Here is a 22,937-nt window from a genome sequence, read left to right as displayed (position 1 = left end):
GCCGTTCCACAAAGCAGGCTTGGCAGCATAGCCGTAACAGCTCCAACCCTTTTTCTTCAGTTCTTTGACAGGAAGCGGATCAGGGGCGTGTCAGGCACCAGGTGTGGCGTGCGCGTCCGAAGGATGGGCAAGTTTGGTGGAGCGTGCCGTGCACTTACCAGGGCGTGCCTTGTCCTTGAGCTTGTGGACATGGTGCTTCACATAGTCGAGGTCATGCGCTGGTGTTTCTTGACTCATCTTGGCGCATTGAACCGTGTCAAAAACCCCCAGGTCAAGCCTGCACCAGGTACATGGAGTGCGGTGTATCAGACGCAAGTGGACCAGTCATTGCACGTGGCCAAGGGTTTGGTGGCGTTGACGAACCGTCAGTGTAAGAAACGATGCAAAGCACCCACAGGGGCCTAAGGACCATGTAACGTCAAGTTGAAGCCGGTCTCAACCCGCTCCCACTCCCCGCCCCCTCCCGAACAAGAGAGCTAAAAGAGGTCAAGGCTCAAAAAAAAAACGAGGTCGTTGGGCTGGGTGAGAAAAAAAAAATGCGAGAAAGACACCAGAGAGATGAGAGATGAGAGATGAGAGATGAGAGATGAGCTTGAGAGAGCTTGAGTGAGAGAGAGCTTGAGAGAGCTTGAGAGCTTGAGGAAGAGAGAGAGAGAGAGCTTGTGAGAGAGAGAGAGAGAGCTTGAGAGCTTGAGGAAGAGAGAGAGAGAGAGACGATGAATTGGTCGGTTTGAGAAAGAGAGAAATGAAGAGAGAGAGAGAGAAAAGAAAAAGTGACAAAAACCGAAAGAGAGAAATTGCAGAGGACTTTTGAGAAGATGTTATGCACTACGTTAGAACCATGCAAACACACCAAAGTTTGTGTAGCCAAAATCAAAGATAATGCAGTTAACAGTCAGTTTGGTCCTTGTCGACCAGGAACACGCCCCTGACTCACTCTGCTCGCCTCTCCTCTCCGACAACACGAGCTGAGCTGCCCCCCTATTCAAGAGCCGGTGCATCAGGCGTGTGAGCTCCCTGACTGTCCTGGCGCGGCAGGGCTGACGGCTTTCTCGTGACTCGCGTTGGCACGAGACTCTTCTGCTCGGTGACGCTGCTTCGCCTTGCGGTTGGCTGAGCTGGTCACGGTGCTCTGCTCCATCGGATCGTGCCATCCGCAAACGGATGTCTGGCACTTCATTTGCTGCCAGGCCAGACTTGTGGGATCACCTCACCCATCGTGGCCCAATTTCAAGGCTGGTCGCGAGTCTGAGACCCTCCGGGCGCAAGACGCGGCACACCGATTATCATCTCAGTCCTCTCGTGATCGAGCCTAGTATTGATTGGCCGTTGGATGCACGCTTTCGGCCAAGCATGGGCTTTGCGGGCAGGGGGATGGCCCGATTGCCATTGAGGCATCACCGGCACCCCCGTTTATTTCTTCTGCTGCTACTTCCGTGCTTGACCGTGCTTCTCATGCCAGGATTGACGGCTGCACAGGATGGCGCCAACTGGTGGCACCCATCTCGCAGCCGCCGCAATGTCGAGCATAGCGAATGCATGTCCAACATGACTGTGACAACTCCCCAGGCCAACCTGAGCGGTGCAGATGCAGCCTGCCTCCTTGACACCAACGCAAGCCATGCCGTCATGACCTGGATGCTTGCTCCCCCACCCGAAACCAAAGTTATCCGTCTGGTTCTTAGCGGAGGGCCCTTGGCAGACACAGATGTGCTCCGCATTGAAGCAGCCGGTTGGTGACCTGCTTCGGAGCAGCCCCACCAAAGCGGCCAGCATTTCACCCGTGTCCGCGTGCCTCGGGTCAATCGCGCGTCATGTCCTCTTGAATCGTTGAAATTCATCGATTTGCCTGTCGGCTAGATACTACGCACGGCGCCGCCGTCACGGCGACTGGTGTCTTTTCCATCAACGATCTCGTTCGCCAGCGCAGCATCTGCGCTACACCGCAGGGCTTCTTAATGTCGGTGCGTTTGCGTGCGTGAAAATGGCTCTCAAGAGATGTCGCCTGCTCGTATGTCCGGATACAAGGCCCTCTGAGCTAAATCCTAGCGCAAGACGTGTTCCTTCTTACTGTATCCTTCCCATCTGCTTATCCTCGCATGCTCCCCGCTCCGCCTGCCCGACCCTTTTGGCCCTGGGATAGTCGCTCAACGTGGTTTTGACTGCATCCAGACCCGTGTTGGAAACTTTTGGGCTCAGCTACACAACCGCCACGCTTTGTCCAGGTGGTTTTCAGGCATCAAACGTAACGCAGTCAAGCATTCTCTCGTGTGGCGTCAATGTCGGGCCCGACCAATTGCCACAGACCACTTGCACGCATTGCTTGGCTGGATTGGCTCGAGCCGAGGGTGAATTGTCCAACCAATGCTCGCCATGTCCTGTTGGTCACTATGCCAGCAATCGGACCAGCCTGTCCTGCAGTCGTTGTCCCGCTGGTGAGTGCTCCTTGCCCTGCGCCACGCTCTCGAAGAGTCTTTCTTCTCGTGGAAACTCCATCAGCGTACTTCGTTCTCAGAGATACCTCCGTATGGGTGCTTTGGATGGGGCACTTAGGCACGTTTGCACCAGCGCCGGGAGCCACCATGTGCATGCCTTGTCGCCCAGGTACCTATAGTATTGAGGGTGCAGACGCGTGCAGCCCATGCCCTGTTGGTACCAGCCAGCCTCTCGAAGGCCAATCGTCCTGCACGCCCTGCGCTGCCGGTACCATGCAGGTGCGCTTCGCGAGATCAACCCACACTGCCAAATGAGCGAGCTTCTTTCCTTTTTCTCACTTAAACAACCCTTTCACAGTGGAACGAGAGTCAGGCAACCTGCCAACCTTGTCCCCCGGGCTCGGCACAGCCGCAGCCTGGCGCCACGGATTGTGTTGCCTGTGCACCTGGATCTTTTGCGGCAGAGATTGGCCAACAATCTTGCACTGCTTGCAGGGTAGGATTTTATCAACCACCGTGCACCCGCTCAAACCTTTCTGATGTGGCGTGAGATCCCGCGCTTATGCAGTCGTCGCTTCATTCAACTGCATCTGCCCCTTTTGTGCCCCCCTCTCCCCCGCAGGCTCCAAACGTGACCACAGGGTTTCCTGGCGAGTACACCTTGGGCAATGGAAGTACCGAGTGTATCGTTGCAACTAATCGCGGTCAAGGTCGCACCGACTTTTCCACTTGCACTACAACGGCTGCCACGTGCGGCTGCCTCGAGGGGCGGGTGGCCCCCGACTGCAAGCAGATCCCGGTTTACCTCGACTACGATGACGGAGTGGCTATCCTGCTGGAAGTCATGTCTGCGCTGGGCCAAGCCATGGCCGTGGCTTGTGGCCTATACCTCATCCGTCATCGCGCACATCCCATCGTGCGCGGCACCAGCCTTACATTTTGTTTGCTGATTCTTTTTGGCATTCTCATCGGGCTCTCGGCCGTTTGGGCTCTGATTGGCGAGCCCTCGCGTTCCAAGTGCACACTCTTTCACTTTATGGAAGGCATTTATTTTGCCTTTATCATGGCAAATTTGTTGGTCAAAACGTGGCGCATTTACAAGATTTTTTTCTTCACTTTCGACGTCGACAAGGTGCTCTTACGTTATTGTAGCCCACTCGCTGAAAGAAGCAACTTCCGGGCATTGCCCGTAAGTTGACTGCCCCATCATGGTGGTTAACAGGCTCATCTTGTCTCGGCTTGCTTGTTTGTTTTTTGCCCCGGATGCTTAGCGATCTTTGAGCGAGGGTCGCATGATCAGCCGCGCCCTTTTAGCCATTTTCTTCGAAGCGTGCATCATTGGTCTCTTTGCTCTAATCTATCCCATTGGTGTGTATGCGCGCAATGTGGCGGAGAGGCATCTCAGCGCGTGCTTGGTGGTGATGGCTTTCCCATTCACTCCTTCGAGGCCCTCTGCGTTTGTGTAGGTACACAAATCGATGACGTCGAGGCCGATGAGTTTGGCAAGCGGCGCCTCCTGTGCCAAGACGGCATTGAAGTCAAGATTGTTACCCTTCTCATCAACCTCGTTTACCTCGGAGCTGGTGAGACGAGTTGCGACATCGCAAGCTTGCTTGTCCATAATCAAGGCGTCTTTGCAAAGTCTTGGCCAGGGTTGATCCTCCCCTTGCTTTTCATTTGCGCAGGATTCTCGCTGGCGTTCAAAACTCGCACGATTCGTACGGACCAATTCTCTGAGAGCAGTTTTGTCATCGTCATGCTGCTCTTCTCCGGCGTACGCCCTGCCCTGCGTGTGTGCAAACAGAGTCATCATGCCTTTTCAGCCGTACCAACCACCGCGCCCCTTGGAGTATATTTTATGTTGGTTTCTTGTGTTTATCCTCCCCCTGCATCTGCCTTTCCGTGCTAGGTCATTGTGCCGGCGGTAGCTCTGACCCTGGGAATGGTGGGCTTGGCTCGGCAGTACTTCAATGTATGCGCTTGCTGGACCCATGCTTCGTGGCAGCAGATGTGTCACAGTGCAACTTTATGAACTTACGGGGGCACCTCGCTGACTTTAGATCTGTGCCATCTGGGTGACATGCATTTTGACTCTTGCTTCTGTGTTCGGGCCCAAGATCTTTGGCATTATGTTCGACGAGTCATTCACGGGCACCAAGTGGCGTTTTGTGCGTCATTGCCCCCACCAGCCTTGTGTGAGCACGAAACCCCGAGCTCTGATCGCAACACGAATGCTATGCTGTATCCAATAGACGAGTCACACTGATTCTTCCGAGGCCGAGGAGTCAAGCTTTGGGCCCTTTGACACGACCGGCGTGCCTCGCATGGCCACTTCAGCTATCAGTCAATATTCAGATGAGGTGAGCTCTTGCTACTGCTGAAGTCTGCATGAGTGGGCGCAATCTAGCTCACGAACTTGTGTCATTTCCCTCCTCTGCCGCGTTGTTGGCTGATGCACTGGGGGTACACAGACGTCGCGGCGCAAGATATCCATGGCGCTTAACCCGTCCATATGCATCGACTCGATCAACGATGGCACCACACCACACCGCGCCAAGTCCAATGTGACGTTTTCCGATCTGAACGAAGCTGCGGTACAACAGCACTTCAAATCAGTGGTCGATCAACCACCATCCACCATGCACGCCATTGTCGAGAGCGAAACCGACAGCGATAGCAGCAGCGATGCGGATGATGTGCAGCAAATGGGCAAGCAAGCTGGTGATGCCGAGGGTGATGATGCAGCTAGCATTAGCGGCAGTGAGCACGAGTTTGAGCTCTCCGCCGATGCCAGTGAGGTGGAGGTTCAGGACTTTGTGGGTCACCATCGTGACATTGTCAATCTTCTGGCTCGGTGCGTAGTGCGCATGCTCTTGGGCGACATTTGCTACTTTGAACAGGGCCGCCAATGTCAAACATGCCTTGACGGCACGCCATCTGATTTAGGCTGGTACGCGAGTGTGAGGGTGATGAGGTGTTGTCGTTGGTGGAAACGACTTTTGCCGTGGCGGTGGGCGACGTTGACTTTGCAGATTTGGCCGAGAAGGTCTGTTGGGATTACCCTATTGCTCTGACCAAGTAGCCTGGCCTTGATGCCAACGGCCCAAAATCAACTCACACCCGTTGCACCCGCTTTGCCCATGGATATCCATGGTCACAGCTGCATGGACCGCGAGAGCGATCTCGAGACCGGTCTTTCCGCCATGCTCAAAAGGTGTGTGACTGCCGTTTCATGCAGTTTGCTTGCGCTTGTCTGAAGATTAATGGTGTTTTGTGTTGTCTGGCCTGTGGGCGTATGTATAGTCACTGCGTTCAGCCCGTCGCTCGCACCATGGCGCACAATCGCGCCCGCGCCCGCGCTTGGCGGCAACAAAGGACTCGGCAGCGTCCAAGAGCTTTGATGATCGCCTACTGAACACGGAGCATGTGCAAGCAGCGGTAAGGGCAAACACAGAAATGACACTTGACTGGACACGGTTGACCGCTTCCAAGCATCATGTCTTGCATTTTGTTTTGACCTGAACAGGATCTGGCTGGGGGCTTGACTACGCACGTCGCGCGACAACGCCTGGCTTCTGAGGTATGATCCACTGGTTGGGCATTCGGCGGTGTTGCGCCCAGTGAAGCCTCAACAAGCTAAATGGCGTCGTAACGCACATGTGCACGGGGCACCCTCTAGGCTGTCAACCGCAAGCGCAGTGTGGGCCGCACAAAGAGTCGGGTATGGCTGCATCGTCGATGTGGTGTTTTTTCAAGATGCAAAAAACAACCAATGTTTTTGCCCTATGTTGTCAAGGACATATCTACCTGCTTACTTGCGCTGTTCTGGTGCCTGACGTATAGAACAAGGAAGCGCACGACCAGGCAGCTGCAAAGCAGATTCAGCTCGAGTACCGTGCTATGATCTTTTTCGTGGATAAACGTCGGGATTTTGAAATGATTCCCGGTGATGTCATTGAGGATCTCGAGTTTCCAAGCGACTCGTTGCTAGCGATCGGCACCAATGCTCGGACGGGCAAGCGCGGTACGTTTCCTCGTTTGAAAGTGTGTGAGCCTGGGCATTGGATGCATGACCGAGAGAGGAGTGGCCGGTCACATGCCATCACCCGCCATGTCTGATATCAATAACAAACATCGTTTGGTCCATCTCGGGTTGTCTAGGACAATTCCCCTGCAGCTATTTGGCGCACAGACGCTTGGCACCCACACCCACACCCACGCCCGCGGCCGCGCCGAGTCCAAGCAACCGAGTTCGCCGGCATTCGACAGAGACGGTGGGTTCCGAATCCGCCGACCGGGTATGGCCGCGGGTCCTCACTCAGCAATAACTTTCTTCTCTTGACAATCTATCATTAGGGGGCTGCTCACCAAGCTCACGAGGACGAAGCAGTGCGACCAGCCAGCTCGTCCAACCTGCTGGGCGGCTTGGGTACGTTCTTTGCTGGTCACGCAGATGTTGAATGTCATTTTGCGTCCAGCCCCTCACTTGCAGTATCATTCACAACCATTCATAGCCGACAGCCTGTCTGCATCGCGACCTAAGCTAATGAAGCAGCGCTCGGTTCCGGATGGTGAAGAGCGAATCCAAACCATTCGCGTGCAATCACCCGATGCCAGTGACCTGGACGTTTGAAACACGAGTGTCCGCCTTTTCGGACAATCCTTACTTTTTATTTTTCCGCGTGTCTGGTTGTTTCATTGGCCAACCAGTCCAATTTCAGAGGCTGATTGTGAGACGTGCAAACACTCTTGGTATGTGTGAGCATCAACGGCGTGTAGAGCAGCGAATCGCTGCTCCCGATTAAGAGACTTTTTTTTTTAATTGACTCAATAAGACGGACAGAGCCTCAGCTTCTCGGACAAATGAGGTATTTGACACAACGTGAGCTCCCTCCAACAGGTGTTACAGCTCAAAAAGCATATTCTAAACAGACAGGAAGGCTAAATACCAGCGTCCCACGATAACGATGCCACGCGCAGCGCAAGTGCTGCGGGGTCAAGGCCAAGGCGAGATAAAAGAGTACACTTATGTCAACAACTAATGTTTGGTGGCAATCAAATAGATGATGACGATGATGAGAGCCAGGGCAATGGTGATGATGAGGAAAGCCACCACCTTGTTGCGTTTCGCTCTGCGAGAGGAGACAACGCACGCACGACGCGCGCGCGCGTGGTTCAGCCATGAGAAAATCTGCCTGTCGTTATGCGTTCAAAAAAAAAAAAAATTTGCATCGCGCAGCAAAAAAACACGGCTGCAGGACGTACCGGGCAATCATGCCATTCAACACGCGGTTGGAGAAGCTAAGCTCACTATCCACATTTTGAACCTTGGGAAAAAAAACCCAAAAAGGCAGGCCAGACAAGGTCAGCAACGGAGCCAACTGATGCATCGGCGCAAAGCAGGGAGGTACAGGGACAAATGATGAACTTACCCGGCCGCGGGAGCGCTCAATGGTCTCGCGCTGCTCGTGAAGGTTATCCATGATGCTAACAGCTACTTCTTGCGTTTCAAGGGCAACACGGTGGCCATCTTGCAGTCGCTGGGACGTGCGGTCCAAACGCTCCGTGTTGGATACCAGTGCTTGCCGCTATAAAGAGCAGTCACACAAGGCAGCGCGGCGTGGGCGGGCGCGATCACGATGAGGAGAGTCTGCCTGCGATGCCATAAAACGGACAAGTTGAAACAGGGCTCGGAGACGCACCGCGTTTTCTGAAGAGCCGTCATAGCCAAAGAGTTCGTCGCGTGCGTTCTGGCTTCCTGCCATGGATACGGCCGCTCGTTTCTGTTGCGGAGAAGGGTGCGTGAGGAGAGCTAGCACTCGGCTGGCCGCCGGGGGAGGAGGGCCACGAACCAAGTTCTTCTCGGCCGTTGTCAACTCATCATTGTAGGCTTTGATGCGATGCTGGATAGGCTTGCGCTCAGAGATGGGCACGTCAAGTACGTCGAGTTCAAGCTGCTCCACCTAAAAAGTCATTTCAGCTTGAGCAGGTTAGGCCGTGCGGTCGGATGGCCTCGGGCATCGGAGGAGATACATACGAGTTCGTGGGCGTTGTCGACCTTTTCCTCGGCTGTGCGAACGCGAGCCTTTTTCTCATCTAAATGGACGGACTCGAATGAGACTTTATTGCTGGACCCATGAGCTTCATTGGGGCTGGGCAGGGAAAGAGGGCAAGGACCTGTTGATGTCCAGCGACGAACGGCTTACCGCCATCGAGATCCTTGATCTCGTTGACAAGGCTGTTAATCTCGGCCAGGGTGTCGCCAAAGGCCTTTTCGTTGGCACGCAGCATTGAAGTCATGCTTGCAGTGCGAGCGCGGGAACGCGTGTGCAGAAACGACGGAGGCAAAAAGTCCAAGGATGGCCAATCGGCTGTGCCGCACGTTCCTGTGACCAGGACCGATGACGCGTCGCCCCCCGTGGCGACGATATATTGATCAGTCAGGTCTTCAGCGCCTCAGCAAAGCAAGCCCCTCCCCCCCCCTGTGGTACCACCAGCCAATGCTCTCCACCCACGACCGACCTGATCTCTTCCTCTCTCCCTCCCTCCCTCCCCCAGCTCGCTGCCACTGCCCTTTTCCCTTTTCAAGCTCCACACACACACACACACACACACACACACACACACACACACACACACACACACACACACACACACACACACACACACACACACACACACACACACACACACACACACACACCTCTTACCTCTTGTTTTGCTTCCGTCCGGCGAAAAATTGTCTGACAACTCTTCATTGCCCCCGGCTTGATCTCTTCTGCAATATTGGAGGGGGATTGAAAGACTAAGCGCAGCAGGCATAACCGAAGAGTCCACATGTACGTGTGTGTGTGTGGGCGAGGAATAGGGCAGCGCACGCCATGGCGGGGGTTAAAAGGCGAGGCCCGGGGCGGAGCCGGGGAGAGGGGAAGCCATGGATGGGAACAGCGGTATGGTCCAGAGCTGGCATCAATCAGACCTCTTGTCTTTGAAACAATCGGGTGGTATTCCTGGGCAGGACCATGAGACGTGTGTGTTAGTGTGTGTGTGTGTGTGTGTTTCGTCAATTTTTCTCTTTTTCCGCTTTAAGGTGAGCTGGCTGCTTTTTTTTTTTTTTTTGTGCCTGTCAGGTCACAGCTTGTCGTGACGGATTGACGTTCAATGTGCACTGTTTGCTTGGATGCATAGATTGGGTTGCTGCCAATAGGCCCCCCCCGCTAGTGTGGGCCTGCTCTTTTGACGGATCCCGGCTGCTACGCGCTGCAGCATGGCGCCCAATCCAGCTGTTCCAGCGGGGTGCGCTTGGCTCGTCCTGACTCTTGCGACAATTGCGATCGCGACGACGTCCAGGGGCCCAGCAGCCTCTCCTTCAGCTGCTTGCTCCAGCGCAACTCAAGCATGCACCGTTGCGGAGCTAGAATCGGTCTGCACTTCCCAAACTTGGGAGGATGCTTCAACCCAATTCATCCCAGCGCATGACAGCTCATCGCGTGACCGCCGGGAACCACTCCGCAGTGGCCCTGCTACAGTGACCTGTCCACTTCCGACGAGCCGTATCACTGCATCGTCGAATTGGCGGAGCTGCTGCACAATTGGTTCGGCCCTCGACGTCATTGGCCCGCTCTCTTGTACCGTTTTCGGCAGCGCCAACGGCGCCGGCATCCAGTTTCTTGATGGCCCCTGTGTTGGGTGGTACGAAGATCTCAACATCTCCTCGTTGCCCGATCAATGCATCACTTATCTTGCAAAACTGAATCAACTTGAGCTCACCTTTCCTCCCCTCGTCGATGCCGATGTCTGGACCGTTCTTCCTTCACTCGTCAACATTTCCTCACTCACCATCAGCGGCGGGGTGGTGCAGCTGGAGACTGCCGGCTGGACAGGATCGCAGATTTCAACGCTTGACCTGAGCAACAACGCTCTTGGTGTCCTTCTTCCTAATGCCTGGGACATGCTCCCGAACTTGCGCACCATGGATTTGAGTGGCAACAACATGTACGCCTTCAGCCCCACGATGTTCCAATCCTCGACCTTGTTACTCAACTTGGACCTGTCCAACAATGCGCTTCAACGCCTTCCACCTTGGACGGCCCAACAGCATGCTCTCATCAGCCTCGAACTTGCGCACAATTACTTGACGACGCTCAGTGCCGACGTTTTACCCGCTGCCCCCGACCTGCGCTCCATCACCCTGCACCACAACAACCTGGCTTCCCTCGAACCCGACACATTTGCCCACATGCTTCAGATACAACGACTGGATTTGTCGTACAACGCCCTTACCGCCATCAGCTTGGAGTGGTTTGCCCATCAACAAGAACTCAATCAAATTGACCTTTCCTTCAATGCCATCACGTCTCTCCCCAACGTCGGCTTGACCAACACGGCCTTGACCTCAATGGCCTTGACCGACAACAGTCTGACCATTCTACCGCCGCTCTTATTGGCCAAGCTGAACCTAAACGTGCTGGCTCTAGACAACAACCAGCTGACCGTGCTCCCCGACACGTTGACCGCTCTGAGCCTCAATACCTTCTCAGCCGCCAATAATCTCCTGACCACACTACCCAATGGGTTTTTCAGCAGCAACAACCTGCAAGAACTCTCTCTCAACAACAACCGCATTGCCAGCCTCGACAACGCCGTGCACTCGGGCTCTGCCACCATCAACGCGATCCCCTTGCTTGACGTCTCACACAACCTTTTGACCACAATCCCACCCGCACTTCTTGGAAGCGCATCCAACATTGTCAAACTCAACGACAACCGTCTGACTGAGCTGCACCCGAGCAGCACACCCGACAGCATGACGTCGCTGGATGTAAGCGAAAATGCGCTGACAACCCTTGACGAACGACTTTGGTCTGCGCAGAGTATGCTACAGTTTGCAAACCTGGGCTTCAACCAGATCACCCACCTGCCAGCATTGCCAACGAGCTGCTCGCTCGCTATGCTTAGTCTCAACGACAACCCCCTGCAAGGCTGGCCCGCTGGCCTTGACAACTGCAGCCTTGTCCAGCTCAACATTAGCAATACCCACCTCACGCTCACCCAACGTCAAGCCGCCATCTTGGCTAACGTGAACAACTTGCAAGCGTTCAATATTGACGTGGACATGAACGTCATCAGCGCCATGCCTTTTCTGGACAGTTTGGTGCTGGGTGGAACCTTTCTTTGTCCACGCGGTGGGGTGCTGCACCTTGAATTGCCACCGACCGTCACGTACCTTGCTCTCACCGATACCAAATGCGAGGTGATTAGCATCGATGCGCCAGGCCTTCGTGATCTTGATCTCTCTGGCAACTCCGATATGTATGAGGCCACCGTCAAGGGCCCCAACCTGATCACCACCGTTCAACTACTCCGATGCAACAGTCTTACTCAGTTGAACATGCCCGCCATTGCAGAGCTCTCGCTCTCCGACTTTCCCGCTGGGTTTACCGATGCGCTTTGCCTCTACCAAGGCTCATCCATTCTGCGGCTACAAGCGATGCAGGCCAACACGAGCACCATGGATGCATTTTCAAAGCTTTTGCTGCGATGTGGTGAAGTCGTGGGCCAGCTTGATCTCAGCAATAATCCGTGGTTGGACGACGTCGAGATTTTCCGAGCTGCTTTACAACGCCCATATGTGGTGAATGCCGACACCAACCTTCTGGGGCCGGATGGCCAAGTACATCTAACGTTCCAGGCCACTGCCGTCATGAATCGTCCCTCAGCGCTCCAGCTCTACTTGGCAGGCCTGCCTGTGCAGTGCTTGACAAGGGGTCATTTTGCCACGGCTCGGCTCCTCAACGGCAACTCACAACCCGTGGCAATTCATCAGTATGAATGCTCATGTGCCCCTGGATATGCGCAGTCCGGGACACGATGCGTGTCCAAGACGCCATTTCTGGCCACGGCTGCTGGCGTCGTCACCGTAGTGGCCAGCACTCTGGCTGTCACAGCCTGTTTGATGGCTCTTGTCCTCTATGGTCGACGATACATGAACCTACGCGGCGAGCTCCACGAAGCCTACGACGACCTGGACATTCATCAACAACTGCTTGCCGAGAAGGAAGACGAAGTGGTCCGGCTCAAAAAGGTACGGTCGTGAGTCAATCCCCCGGGCTGTCCTCCAGTATACGTTTCACCTTGCCGGTGGATCTTGTATCCTACAGGAAGAAGAATAAAGCATGGGTCAGCTGAGCATCGTTCACCCTTGGTTGATTCTTCACATAGGCTTGGGAGATTGAAGCATCGGAACTTGACTTGGACGGGCGCCTTGATCTCGAGTCGCCTGGGGCCTCTGGTGAGGTGCATTCCGGCACTTGGGGCAACGTGCGCGTGGCCGTGAAGGTGCTGCGCGCATCGTTGGCACAGTTTGACGAGCGCAGCCGCGAAGAATTCGAGAGTGAAGTGGCATTCCTGCAAAAGACGCGTCACCCAAACTTGGTGCGCTTCTTTGGCGCTGGCACGCTTTCGAGCGGCTGTCCTTTTTTGGTCCTCGAATTGGTTGAATTAGGCTCGTATCAAAAGTTCTTGCGCAACAGCCTGGGCCCAGACCTTGATTTTGCGATCCGGCTAAGAATCTTGGTGGACGTGTGTCGCGGTGTTGGCTTCCTGCACTCTTTGGGACTCATCCATCGCGATCTCAAGCCTGGTGTGTTACCGCGTTCCGCGTGTGCTTTGCCGTCACGTGCATAATAGTTCATAATAGTTATCAAGCCAATGTTTGGCGAAAAGCCATCTCTTCAACCGGACTATACGCCGCGCACCTTCACCGTTTTTTTCTGGTCATGGATGATGTAGGCAACATTCTTATCGACCGCATTCGCGGGGACCTGATTGCCAAAGTGACCGACTTTGGTACGTGTATTTTGCTCCACTACACCAACCCGGTATCTTGCAATTTGACTCATGTCCTTGTCACGCCCCCCCGCCCCCGTGGGCCCAACTGGCAGGTACGCTCCGCACGCTCATGGATACAAGCATGCCCATGGCAGAGCGTCGGGCTGAGCTAAAGAGGCAGCGCCAGGCCGCTCGCGGTGACCACTCCAACACCAGCAGTGGCATCGATGCAATAGACTTGTCACGAAGTGGAGGAGCGCTTTCTCAAGCAAGTGCCGCTCCTTCAGACCCGGCATCCTCGCGCACGCTGACGGCTGCTGTAGGCACACCTCTGTATTGCGCGCCAGAGGTCCTTCGTGGTGACGAGTACCATCTACCTGCTGACATGTACAGCTTTGGGGTGACCATGTGGGAGACAGCCACACGTGCGCTGCCTGATTTGCTTGCACTTACCTACGGCGACCAAACACCCTCCGGTCCCTTCCTTTCTACTCTTTTGCGCACCATTGAAGAGGGGCATCAACTCATCTTGGATCCCGAGATGGATGTGCCAGATGGCTATGCCGATTTAATGGAACGATGCCTCCAGCGCGATCCGGCGTTGCGGCCCACCTGTGAGGAGACCCGTCACACGTTGGAGCGCCTTGTTGCCGCACTTCATCCCGAAGACGATGTGGAGGTGTGATCATGCCTCGAAGCTTCAGCAAGAAAAAAAAAAAAAGAAAAAAAGAAAACAAACAAACAGAAATGCGGTTAAGCCGACCGCGGTTATTGCAGCTCACTTCCTCACATCTTGTGAATGGCCAGTCGTGGCAACTGCGTCAGCTGCCCGGTGCCACCTGCCCCCCCAATTGTTCTCAGATTGATTGTTGATGCCAGTACCTACATCAGATACATGAATGTTAATTGACTTTGATGATAGCATGACAACAGAAGGCATTCTTCTCTTTCTTTCAAGTATTTGATTGCCTGCATGCATGTATTGTTCCTGAATTCACCATCACTGCTCGCGCTGCCAAAGCCATGTCAACGCTTCCGAACGGATCTCGGGGGAACCCCCAATCAGGTGCAGGGGGTGACAAGGCACGGCGTGCAAACAGCGTGTGGGTTGTGATTGTTGAAAGAGTGGTGCTGGCTGGCCTGCTCGTTGCCTTGCTCCTCCATGCGCTGCGCTGGGCCAGTGGTAGGTAATCTTCTTCCTTACTCGCGCTACTACAAGGGGATGCATCCAGCTCACGCCGCGCTCTGGTCGCTTGCATTTGAACTCGCCTCAAGGTGGAGAGCCATGTGCCGTGCTGCTACAGCCTGCAGGTACCCCCCCGGTACCGGACTGGCTGACGGCACTTTATGCTGATGCGGGCTGGGCGTCCAAGGACATGACCTTCTCGCCTGCGGGCTGTGTGCTGCGGGATTTCTTCACGCCCGCTGAGAGGTCTGTATTTAGGTTGCCGTTGGCCTGGAGAGGGTGACTGACTGCTAGCCTTGGCAGTAGAACACGATACCAAGCCGACACCGGGCTCAGATTAATGCTTGCAGGCCCCACCTAGAGGCCTGCATGGCTCAGCAATATCGCCTTGGTCTCCACTTCGTGGGCGATTCGCGCATGCGGCTGCTCTTTCAGGTACTTTGGACTTCCATGCCATGCCTCACTATCATTCAACGCGGGCTGGCTTTTGAGACCCTATGAAGATCACGCTCTTTGTCGGCTATGCCAGGCTTGCTGTCACGTGTGCATGGGCTGTGCTTGTTGTGCTCAGCACTTGCTTGAAGCCTTGATACCGACCATCAATGCGTCCACCCTGGCTGGACGGCATGAAAACGCAGGCTGGACGTATGTATGGGATTGACGCAGGGGCCGAGCTTCTGTGCATTGTGAGTTTGCGTTGTTTTCAAAAATCAAATTCTCACGGCTTTCAATGCACGCGTTTGCAGCAGCGAGCGCTTTCACCTTGCATTTTGGTGGGCCCCATACCTGTCCAATGTTTCACAAGTACTTGCGGTCAGATCTTGCTCCATTACGCATGATCCGGGCATAGATGCTATTGTGACGCATCGTGTTGCAGCTTGGCCTGATGGTGGCCTGGCACGATTGATAGCAACTGGAACCTGACGTGCCAGTGATCATCTCTGCTGGTTTGTGGGAGCTGAAGCAAAAGGCCTCCTGGGCCACGCTTAGCCACGTGTGTATGCCTACTGCAGAATATTCTTTGCCACTTCAACCCCTTGTTACAGCTGCCTGCTCAGCCTGCTGCCGGTTCCTGCATAGGGCGCGCATGGCCTGCACAAAGCCAGTCTAGCCCGAAGGCAAGTCACGGTACCTTGCTCTCCTTGCCCCGCCAGGCAATCGAACGCCCTCACACGTTTGGACTGTTTGTGCGCCACCCAGGCCACAACGAACCTTTGTTGTCCCGTTGGGTGCTGTGGAGGAGAGCCTACTCTGGCCGGCACGTCAAGCCATTACCAACGAGCGAATACAAGAATTTGATCGTGAGCTGCTACACTTCCCAAACACTACGGCCATGGGCGTGCCAGGAGCAAGCGCCATTCTTCGCACAGGTGAATGGGTATTCATGTGCATGGCTCAACATCGCATGATCTTTGATGCATGCTCCTCCTCACGGTACAGTACATCTTGCTACCCTTCGACCACCAGGCGGCACCCACACGCGGGATGGTCTGCACTATGACCAACGTGTGTCGCAAGCTACTCTGAATCTGATCTTTAGTCGCGTCTGTGACTCTGTGTTGATTCACGGCACAAAGAGCCGATGTTGCGAGGCCTCGGAGACTCCGTCACTCCTTGGACTGACATGCATTACAACACTGTTCCTCTGGTATGCCTTTTCTTTTTGGTGTTGTGCGCTGGGTCATGTCCTCATGTGCTTGTTCATGTTGCTATTATCAGTGCCATGAGCGCTAGGAAGTTTGCGCCTGCGACGCGGCGCGCTTGCGGTGTGCTTGCCTTTGTCTTGCTCCTGCTCATGCTAGCAGACCGGTAAGGTACCATTGTACATGCATTTGGTCTATGTGCTCGGCACACCCCTTCACCACGACCCTGCATCGATTTCTTCTTTGCGAAGAACACCGCTGTTGCTGAAGCAGACAAAGGCCTGGAGTCCCTGGGCGCTGGGTATTGGCTCTAGTATCATTGGCCTGGTATGCGCAGAATTCATTGCCCTGTTGCGACACTTGCAAGGTGCAGGGCTGTCTCATCCGTGCTCTGACGGTCCGTGGTTATGCCGCGCGCGACTCTCGTCCCTCTCACCACCTGATCTTCAGGCCGCGCTCCTTTGGATAGAGGAGGTCGACGAGGACACTTTTATGAGTCGTCATCAGGTGAGTTCAGGCATGGAGAGGCGTAGCCAGGCTCCAAGTGTGCTCCCCGTGGCCATGACGTCTTCACTGTATCATTCCAATGGCCGCGCATGCTGACAGACAAACGAGTGGAAGGGCTGGATGCAGCTCACGTTTCTCGTCTACCACTACACGGCAGCCTCAGGTGTAGGTGATGTTGAGCCAGTAACACATCAGGGAACATGGCTTTGCCATTCCGCCTCACCCAGGCTCGGCAGGTTTTGGCCGTCTACAGCTGGATCCGTATCCTGGTCGGCAGCTTCCTCTTTCTGACGGGCTACGGGCACTTTTTACACGCTTTGCGCCAGGGTGTCAAGCTTCATCGCGTTGGTATGGTGAGTTTCAGTCCTCTCCGAGAAGCAAGTCACCGGTACAGCCTGGACAGCTGACACCATTGTTGGGGATAGGTTCTGGTGCGCCTCAATCTCTACGCTGTGGCCCTGTGCCTCTGCATGCACCGACCATACATGGCCTACTACTTTATCCCACTCGTAACCTTTTGGTACCTTGAGGTGGGTCCTGAGCAATGCTACGGGTACGCAAACGCGGTGGCTCTGGTGCTGTTCCACGGTCAACACTGATGCTCCGCTGCAGACCATTGGGCTAGCAGTCGTATACCCACATTTGGGACGGCACCGTGATGCGATCACAGTCGTGCTCGCCCTGGTGCTACCGAGCGGTGCGTGACAAACGAGTGTTTGGCGGAAGGACAACACCGATGCCGGGCCTTGTCGTGCTGCGAGTTTTGAAAGATGAACAAGATCAATTCACGGTAGCAAATGCGGGTGGCGGTGTGCTGCAGTTTTATTCTGGTCGCCGGATGGGCAAGCCACGCCCATCTTTGATGCCATCTTCAACGCTCCGGGTCTTCAGCAGGTGCGCACGGTGTGTGGTTTCAGCTAGCCACCGTATTGGAAATTGCACTCATTAGACCTGCCAATCTGCATAGCTGATGACCACGGATCAAGGCCTGCACGAGTGGCGCTTCCGCGCGCGCCTTGATCGCTACGTGCGTGGCTGAGCTGCCCCTGCCCATCTCGTGTGGTGGAAAACTTACGGCCCGTGCCTTTGCGATCCAATAGGCCTCGGCAGCAGGGGTGGTGCTGGCCTTGGTCGTGCACGCCATGCGCGCCCGCCAGCGCCGAGTGAGCCCGCGAATGGCGGGCTTGGGCGGCATCCTCTGCATCGTGGCGTTGTGCGCGCAGGCTCTGTTCTTTTCCACATGCACGACCAAGGTACGTGGATGGTACAATGTAAAAGTTTCCGGAACAGGTTGTTGTACACTCGTGCACGGGCTGATCAGAGTCGAGGATGCGGGGCTATGCAGGCATATTGCAACCGCTGGCACCCATATGTCGGGCCCATTGCCATCTTGTCGTTTGTGGGGATTCGCAACTGCTGTTCGAGCTGGCGGCGCCGCACGTCCGTATTTATGCGCCACGCGGGCGAGGTGAGTCGACCACGACGCACGCAGAAGAGCAAACAGGAAATGAATACCCCGAATATCAGGCAGCGACAAAAAGAAAGAAAGAAAGAAAAAAAGATAGAAAAAAAAATCAAGGAGGGGGACATGGCATCAGCAGACTCATTTTGACTGTGACACCGGGGTTGGGATTCACAGCATTCTTTGGAGCTGTTCTTGACGCAATACCACCTGCTCTTGGCACATGATACGCAAGCCTTGCTGGCTTTGGTGCCCGGCTCGAGTTGGCTAGCTTGGGGGGTCAACCTGCTTCTCGTCGGAGCGATCTATGCTTGCGTCGTGCGTCAATTGCATGGTGCGTTTGGGGTGCTATTCAACTTGTTGAACAAGCACTTGAGCGCGCCTTGAGCGCTGGATTTAGAGCACCCACGAGCTACGAGCCGGCGGGCCACCGCACGGCCAAGGCTGTGCAGGCATTCCGTCAATGCCAGGACGCGAGTGCGCCCGCACATAATAACAACAATCTTGTCCATTGACGGGCGAGAAGCAAAAGTTCAGGTGTCCATAGTGCCTGCTGCTTGAGGCGGATAATTGAGATGATAGATGTACGCCAGCAAAAGCTGTACATCCTGCGCCCTCTCATGGGTCTCTGAAGTGAGCGGGTCCTCGTCACTAGCGAATACGTCCGGGCATGATGGGGACGCGCTGCACGGGATTGGGCGGGAGCTCAGCGGGAGCGAGAAACGGCGCGCAAGAGCACAAGTCGATCAAGAGGTAGTCATCATCGTGATTCACGTTGGCTGGGTCATGGCAAAGCTCGACCTCGATGATTTGGTGAAGTTCTCGAATGCGTGGAGCACTGGCGCCCATGGCATCGCGCCGTTCGTATAGGGTCTGGAGGCGACAGCTGCCGGTCGAAGAGACGAGCTGCGCAACCAAGGCGCTGACGTGGCAGAAGCAGAGAGGCTCCGGCATGCCTTCAACATCCGCACAACTGGCGTCAAACTGCAGCGCCACGGGGCTACCCTCCGAAACCGCGTGGCTTTCAAACTGCAGGCGCATGGTGAGCTCCGTGACTCGGCCGTCCGATGCGCGACGATAGCGGATGGTATCCGTGTAGCAGCGGCCGCGACGATTTGGTGCTTCCTTAATCTCCTCCTCGGCCTCGGAGCCGATCCCCGCCAGGTAAGGCGCCGCCAGGGGTCCGGCCCCCGGTGCCCAGGGACCTGCCATGGTCGTCGCCCACGCACCCATACCCACCAATGCAGGACAGCGCAGCGGCAGGCACTCTGTGTGTGTGTGTGTGTGTGTGTGTGTGTGTGTGTGTGTGTGTGTGTGTGTGTGTGTGTGTGTGTGTGTGTGTGTGTGTGTGTGTGTGTGTGTGTCTGGTTTAAATGTGAAGGCGAAAATTATAACACACACACACACACACACTGAAAAGGCACATGAGCAATTTTCCTAACAACACGCTAGTAATCAACGTCAGTAACATTACATTACATCCGACACTTGTGACGGAAGGACGTGTCAAAGGGCGGGGGAAGGGGAGGCATGCCTTGGTAGTATCATTCACGCTCGAGGTGAGAGAACAAGAGGGAGAAGAGTGCCCATAGCTTCAATTTAATATCAATTTGAAGGGGGCATCGCATCCGTCACTTTTGGCATTCCTAGCCTAATCAGATGTTGCCTTTCCCACAAAGCAACAATTGCACGGCAAAGCATCAGTTCCTCTCGTCTCACTCAAGACCAAAACCCTGGCTGTGCGCCAGCACCAGAGTCAAGGCCTCGCTCAGCGAGGCCGCGTCGGCATAAAAGGGGATGCGTACAATGCTGAAGCAGGTCTGCGCCTCCGGCAAGGCTGCGCGGGCCGGCTTGACCTCGACCTTGATGGGCAGCACGTCTGGGGCAAGGATTGACCGCCCCGTGGCAAAGCGCACAAATTGCTCGCAACTGGTACGCGACCATGTCGATACAACTGATTGCAGCCACTCCACGAAAACGGCAAAGGGTCGTTCATCAGGGAAGCGCACCAAATCTCGGCCGTCGCGAACCTCAAGCGCGGGCCACAACATTGCGGCCGTAATGTCCGTTGATGGGCAAGTCACCGACGCAACCACATCGTCCGTCAACAGCGTCCATTTGGCACGCGGAAGCACTTCAAGCACACCCGCTTGCATGGCCAGCGCTGCGGGCCGAGCCAGGTTCATGCGAGCCAGCATCAGCTCGTGTACAAACTCTACGGCAGAATGGGCCGTGACCGCTCGCTCCACCACACCGCTGTGGTCCAAAGATAGAGTCACAGCTGTGCCCCAAGCGTGCATCCCACCAGCACGCACATCAACGTCAAAAGTAAGATCCCACTCCTCCACAGGCTCTCCGCGTGCGGCAGCAGCTAGCAGCTGCACCAACTGGCGATGGTGTTCGGGCTGCCACGCCGCATAGTCGGCCACGCGAAGGGGCAGATCAAAGACCAGGCGCAGCACGTGCGGTGCCCAGCAGAGTGGCGTTGCCTGTTTCTGCAGCAGTGCCTGCGCGAGATATTTGCCCACGAGGCGATAGGCCCGACCAGCCTGCACAACCCAGGGCTGTGGCTTTTCTTGATCTAGGTGGTAGATGGCTGGCGTGAGCAATCCGGATTCAGCAGATGACTCCACCAATGAGAGCCCTTCGCTGCCCAATGCCCACTCCCCTAAGCAAGTTAAAAGCCGCTCAGCTGCACCCGGGTCGTTGCTGCCGTGGCCAAAGTCGCGCAAAGCAGCTCGACGGTGCTGCACCAGGGCCCGGCCTGGTTGCAGCACCACACGTCCAAACAAATCGAAAAATTCCCGCTCCACGCCTTCGCCCGAAGCAGCCTCCCCTGCAAACCGAATATCCCATCGCGCGCCCGCCGGGAGCTGAGCCATAGCGTGCCACATACGAGAGCGAGATACCGTTGCGGTTTCACGGGTACGAAGAAGAGGCAAGCGCTGGAAAGGCGCCAAGCGAGCTGACGTGTCCAGCAGGAGCAGAAGCGGTGACGCATGTGCAGGCCCAAGCTGTGATGCGCAGGCGCCGATAACCGGGCCCAAGCGCGATGCAGTGGTGCGCAGCCAGTCCAACCAGGCTTGGCTAACCAGCAGCGGACTGGGGTGGCCGGGCAAACGGCCTTGTGTGTCGGGCACATCCTCAAGGCGAAAGCCTGCACGCACCCACGCTTCCAGGTCACAAAATAGGGGGGGCCGTCCAACGCTGGCCAAAGCAAAGGCCAAGAATAGATAAGCATCCAGCAATTGTAGGAACCAACCATCACCGTGCGCCAGATGCAGCAAGGCTTCTGCGGGCAAGGTGTCGTGCTGCTGGCAGCGCAGGCGCACGTATCGCTCAAAGTGCGCCTCCACGTCCGCGCCTGCACGGCCCAGAGCTGCCAGCAAGCGAGCGGTGGTCTCGGGGCCATGTTTGGCGCCTTGACGCCACGATAAATGGCTGTCCTCAAGCCACGCCAGCGCCAGCTCCCGCCACAGGCGGACTACGAAGATCGAAGCATGGCCCCCAAGATGGTCCAGTGCATCGAGGTACCATGTCGTATCCCCCCCTGGCTGGTGCGCCGAAACCCAGGCCGCCCAAGAGGTCCAGGGCTGGGTGTCGCCGAAGTCACCTGGTGAGGAGGAAGCCGCAGGCCCTCGCAATCCCAAAAATACATCGGGTAAGAGGCGGGCACTGAAGGCAACCGCCGTCTGCTCAAACGCACGCAAGTGCGCGCGCAACAGAGCCCGCGCCGGTGGCAATAGGCCAGCGCGACGGTTGTCGAGGCCTGGATCCCAGGCTGACGGCAGTTGCCAGGCCACTAATAGGAACACCAACTGCTCGATGCGGCGAACGTAGTGGGGATGTTTTTCGCGCCAGGCCACGGTTTCGGTGTGCTGTACTGCCTCGCCGAGACCGGGATGAGCCCCGTCCAGGGGTCGCACGTGATCCAAGAGTGAGTGCAACGCACGTGGCTCGTCTTCCAGCGAGGCTATTGTCAAGAGAAGCTCCAATCGCGTCCAGGGACGAGGCTTTGTTGAGTGTGTAGCACATGCCCGGTCTTCGAGCCGCAGCAAGAGCATGCGTGGCGCGGGCGCGTGCAAGCAGTCGAGAAGCGCGTGCGCCGTAGATCGATGCTTGCCATCCGGCTGCATCAGCTGAGCGCAATGCAAACGCTTGTGCAGGGTAAAGTGACGAGTGAGGATGGCATTCAGGGTACGCACACATGCGGACTGTTGATCTGCCGACGTGGCTTTGACTTTGAGATGTGCGAGGTGAAGCATAAAGTCTGGCCCGCAGCCCGGCAGGCCCAGGGCTTGGGGTTCGGGACGTCGTTGGCCACCAAAACGGCCGTGTTCCCGGTAGGCGTTGATCCAAAGGCCTTCGTCGAGGCGATTGCCATGGAGGCGGGCAGAGAGCCAAATGCGTCGGGAGGGTACGTGCAAATGCAACAGACCATCAGCCGCGAGATGGCCGACGACCGCCGCACCAGCACGCGCACCACCATCGTCAAAGCCGGTGAGACGTCCATCCGGTAGGATTTCAAGAACCAAGCGCATCCATTTGGACCCGTCAAAGAGCTCGTGTGGCATGCGCAGGAGCTGCCAGGTACCTTGTACCTGTGCACGGCTCATTGCATTCGCGGGTTTCGTTGCAGGCGGCGACTCAACGTCTGCGTAGAAGGCCTCCAGCAGCGCAACGCGTGTGGCCAGATCAGGAATTGGGCCGCGGAGTAATGATCGCAAATCATCTGAAAAGGGTTCACACCATTCGTGCAAGTCATCATAGAGCGCCTCCCGCAGCTCGCGATCCTGGCCCGGAGACAGGTACGGAGGGTCAGGAAGCGGATATTCGGCGCTGGTCAGGGCCAGGACATGCCGTTTGGGCAAGGA

General features: G+C 56.0%; 5 protein-coding genes across 5 annotated transcripts; 3 read left to right on the top strand and 2 right to left on the bottom strand.

Annotated features, from left to right (window-relative positions):
- Nucleotides 1-2,997: 2,997 nt before the first annotated feature.
- MONBRDRAFT_24906 (uncharacterized protein) lies at nucleotides 2,998-7,068 on the top strand (the record flags this gene model as incomplete). Its single annotated transcript, XM_001745322.1, has 17 exons — nucleotides 2,998-3,624; nucleotides 3,707-3,803; nucleotides 3,902-4,018; nucleotides 4,121-4,209; nucleotides 4,345-4,407; nucleotides 4,496-4,603; nucleotides 4,688-4,795; nucleotides 4,907-5,289; nucleotides 5,382-5,481; nucleotides 5,596-5,649; nucleotides 5,739-5,873; nucleotides 5,962-6,015; nucleotides 6,115-6,156; nucleotides 6,279-6,459; nucleotides 6,597-6,733; nucleotides 6,792-6,864; nucleotides 6,950-7,068. 17 exons carry the CDS (start codon nucleotides 2,998-3,000, stop codon nucleotides 7,066-7,068), a joined length of 2,487 nt encoding a protein of 828 aa, XP_001745374.1.
- A 405-nt stretch (nucleotides 7,069-7,473) lies between these two features.
- On the bottom strand, nucleotides 7,474-8,735 carry MONBRDRAFT_7715 (uncharacterized protein; the record flags this gene model as incomplete). The annotated part of the gene is made up of 6 exons (XM_001745163.1): nucleotides 7,474-7,567; nucleotides 7,701-7,762; nucleotides 7,868-8,023; nucleotides 8,138-8,398; nucleotides 8,473-8,531; nucleotides 8,642-8,735. The coding sequence occupies 6 exons, from the start codon at nucleotides 8,733-8,735 to the stop codon at nucleotides 7,474-7,476; spliced, it is 726 nt and encodes a 241-aa protein (XP_001745215.1).
- Nucleotides 8,736-9,626: 891 nt separating this feature from the next.
- MONBRDRAFT_36839 (uncharacterized protein) lies at nucleotides 9,627-13,973 on the top strand. Its single transcript, XM_001745321.1, has 4 exons — nucleotides 9,627-12,519; nucleotides 12,657-13,077; nucleotides 13,161-13,283; nucleotides 13,379-13,973. Exons 1-4 carry the CDS (start codon nucleotides 9,703-9,705, stop codon nucleotides 13,948-13,950), a joined length of 3,933 nt encoding a protein of 1,310 aa, XP_001745373.1. The 5' UTR covers nucleotides 9,627-9,702; the 3' UTR covers nucleotides 13,951-13,973.
- A 2,201-nt stretch (nucleotides 13,974-16,174) lies between these two features.
- Nucleotides 16,175-19,436, top strand: MONBRDRAFT_24903 (uncharacterized protein; the record flags this gene model as incomplete). The annotated part of the gene is made up of 12 exons (XM_001745320.1): nucleotides 16,175-16,260; nucleotides 16,346-16,421; nucleotides 16,545-16,601; nucleotides 16,701-16,766; nucleotides 16,829-16,954; nucleotides 17,027-17,131; nucleotides 17,214-17,298; nucleotides 17,422-17,504; nucleotides 17,702-17,854; nucleotides 18,646-18,696; nucleotides 18,934-19,105; nucleotides 19,228-19,436. 12 exons carry the CDS (start codon nucleotides 16,175-16,177, stop codon nucleotides 19,434-19,436), a joined length of 1,269 nt encoding a protein of 422 aa, XP_001745372.1.
- A 342-nt stretch (nucleotides 19,437-19,778) lies between these two features.
- Nucleotides 19,779-21,475, bottom strand: MONBRDRAFT_32170 (uncharacterized protein; the record flags this gene model as incomplete). Its single annotated transcript, XM_001745162.1, has 3 exons — nucleotides 19,779-20,899; nucleotides 20,960-21,008; nucleotides 21,326-21,475. The coding sequence occupies 3 exons, from the start codon at nucleotides 21,473-21,475 to the stop codon at nucleotides 19,779-19,781; spliced, it is 1,320 nt and encodes a 439-aa protein (XP_001745214.1).
- Nucleotides 21,476-22,937: the final 1,462 nt, after the last annotated feature.

This window comes from Monosiga brevicollis, genomic scaffold, assembly GCF_000002865.3.
Source record: "Monosiga brevicollis MX1 MONBRscaffold_8 genomic scaffold, whole genome shotgun sequence".
Taxonomy (NCBI): domain Eukaryota; class Choanoflagellata; order Craspedida; family Salpingoecidae; genus Monosiga; species Monosiga brevicollis.
The sequence above is the reverse complement of the archived record's forward strand: the minus strand, read 5'-3'. Positions and strand labels throughout refer to the sequence as shown.

Coding starts and splice junctions, on each gene's coding strand:
- MONBRDRAFT_36839 (XM_001745321.1), top strand. CDS start 9,703: ATGGCGCCCAATCCAGCTGTTCCAGCGGGGTGCGCTTGGCTCGTCCTG. Junction 12,520..12,656: donor AAGTGGTCCGGCTCAAAAAG/GTACGGTCGTGA, acceptor TTCTTCACATAG/GCTTGGGAGATTGAAGCATC. Junction 13,284..13,378: donor TGCCAAAGTGACCGACTTTG/GTACGTGTATTT, acceptor CCCAACTGGCAG/GTACGCTCCGCACGCTCATG.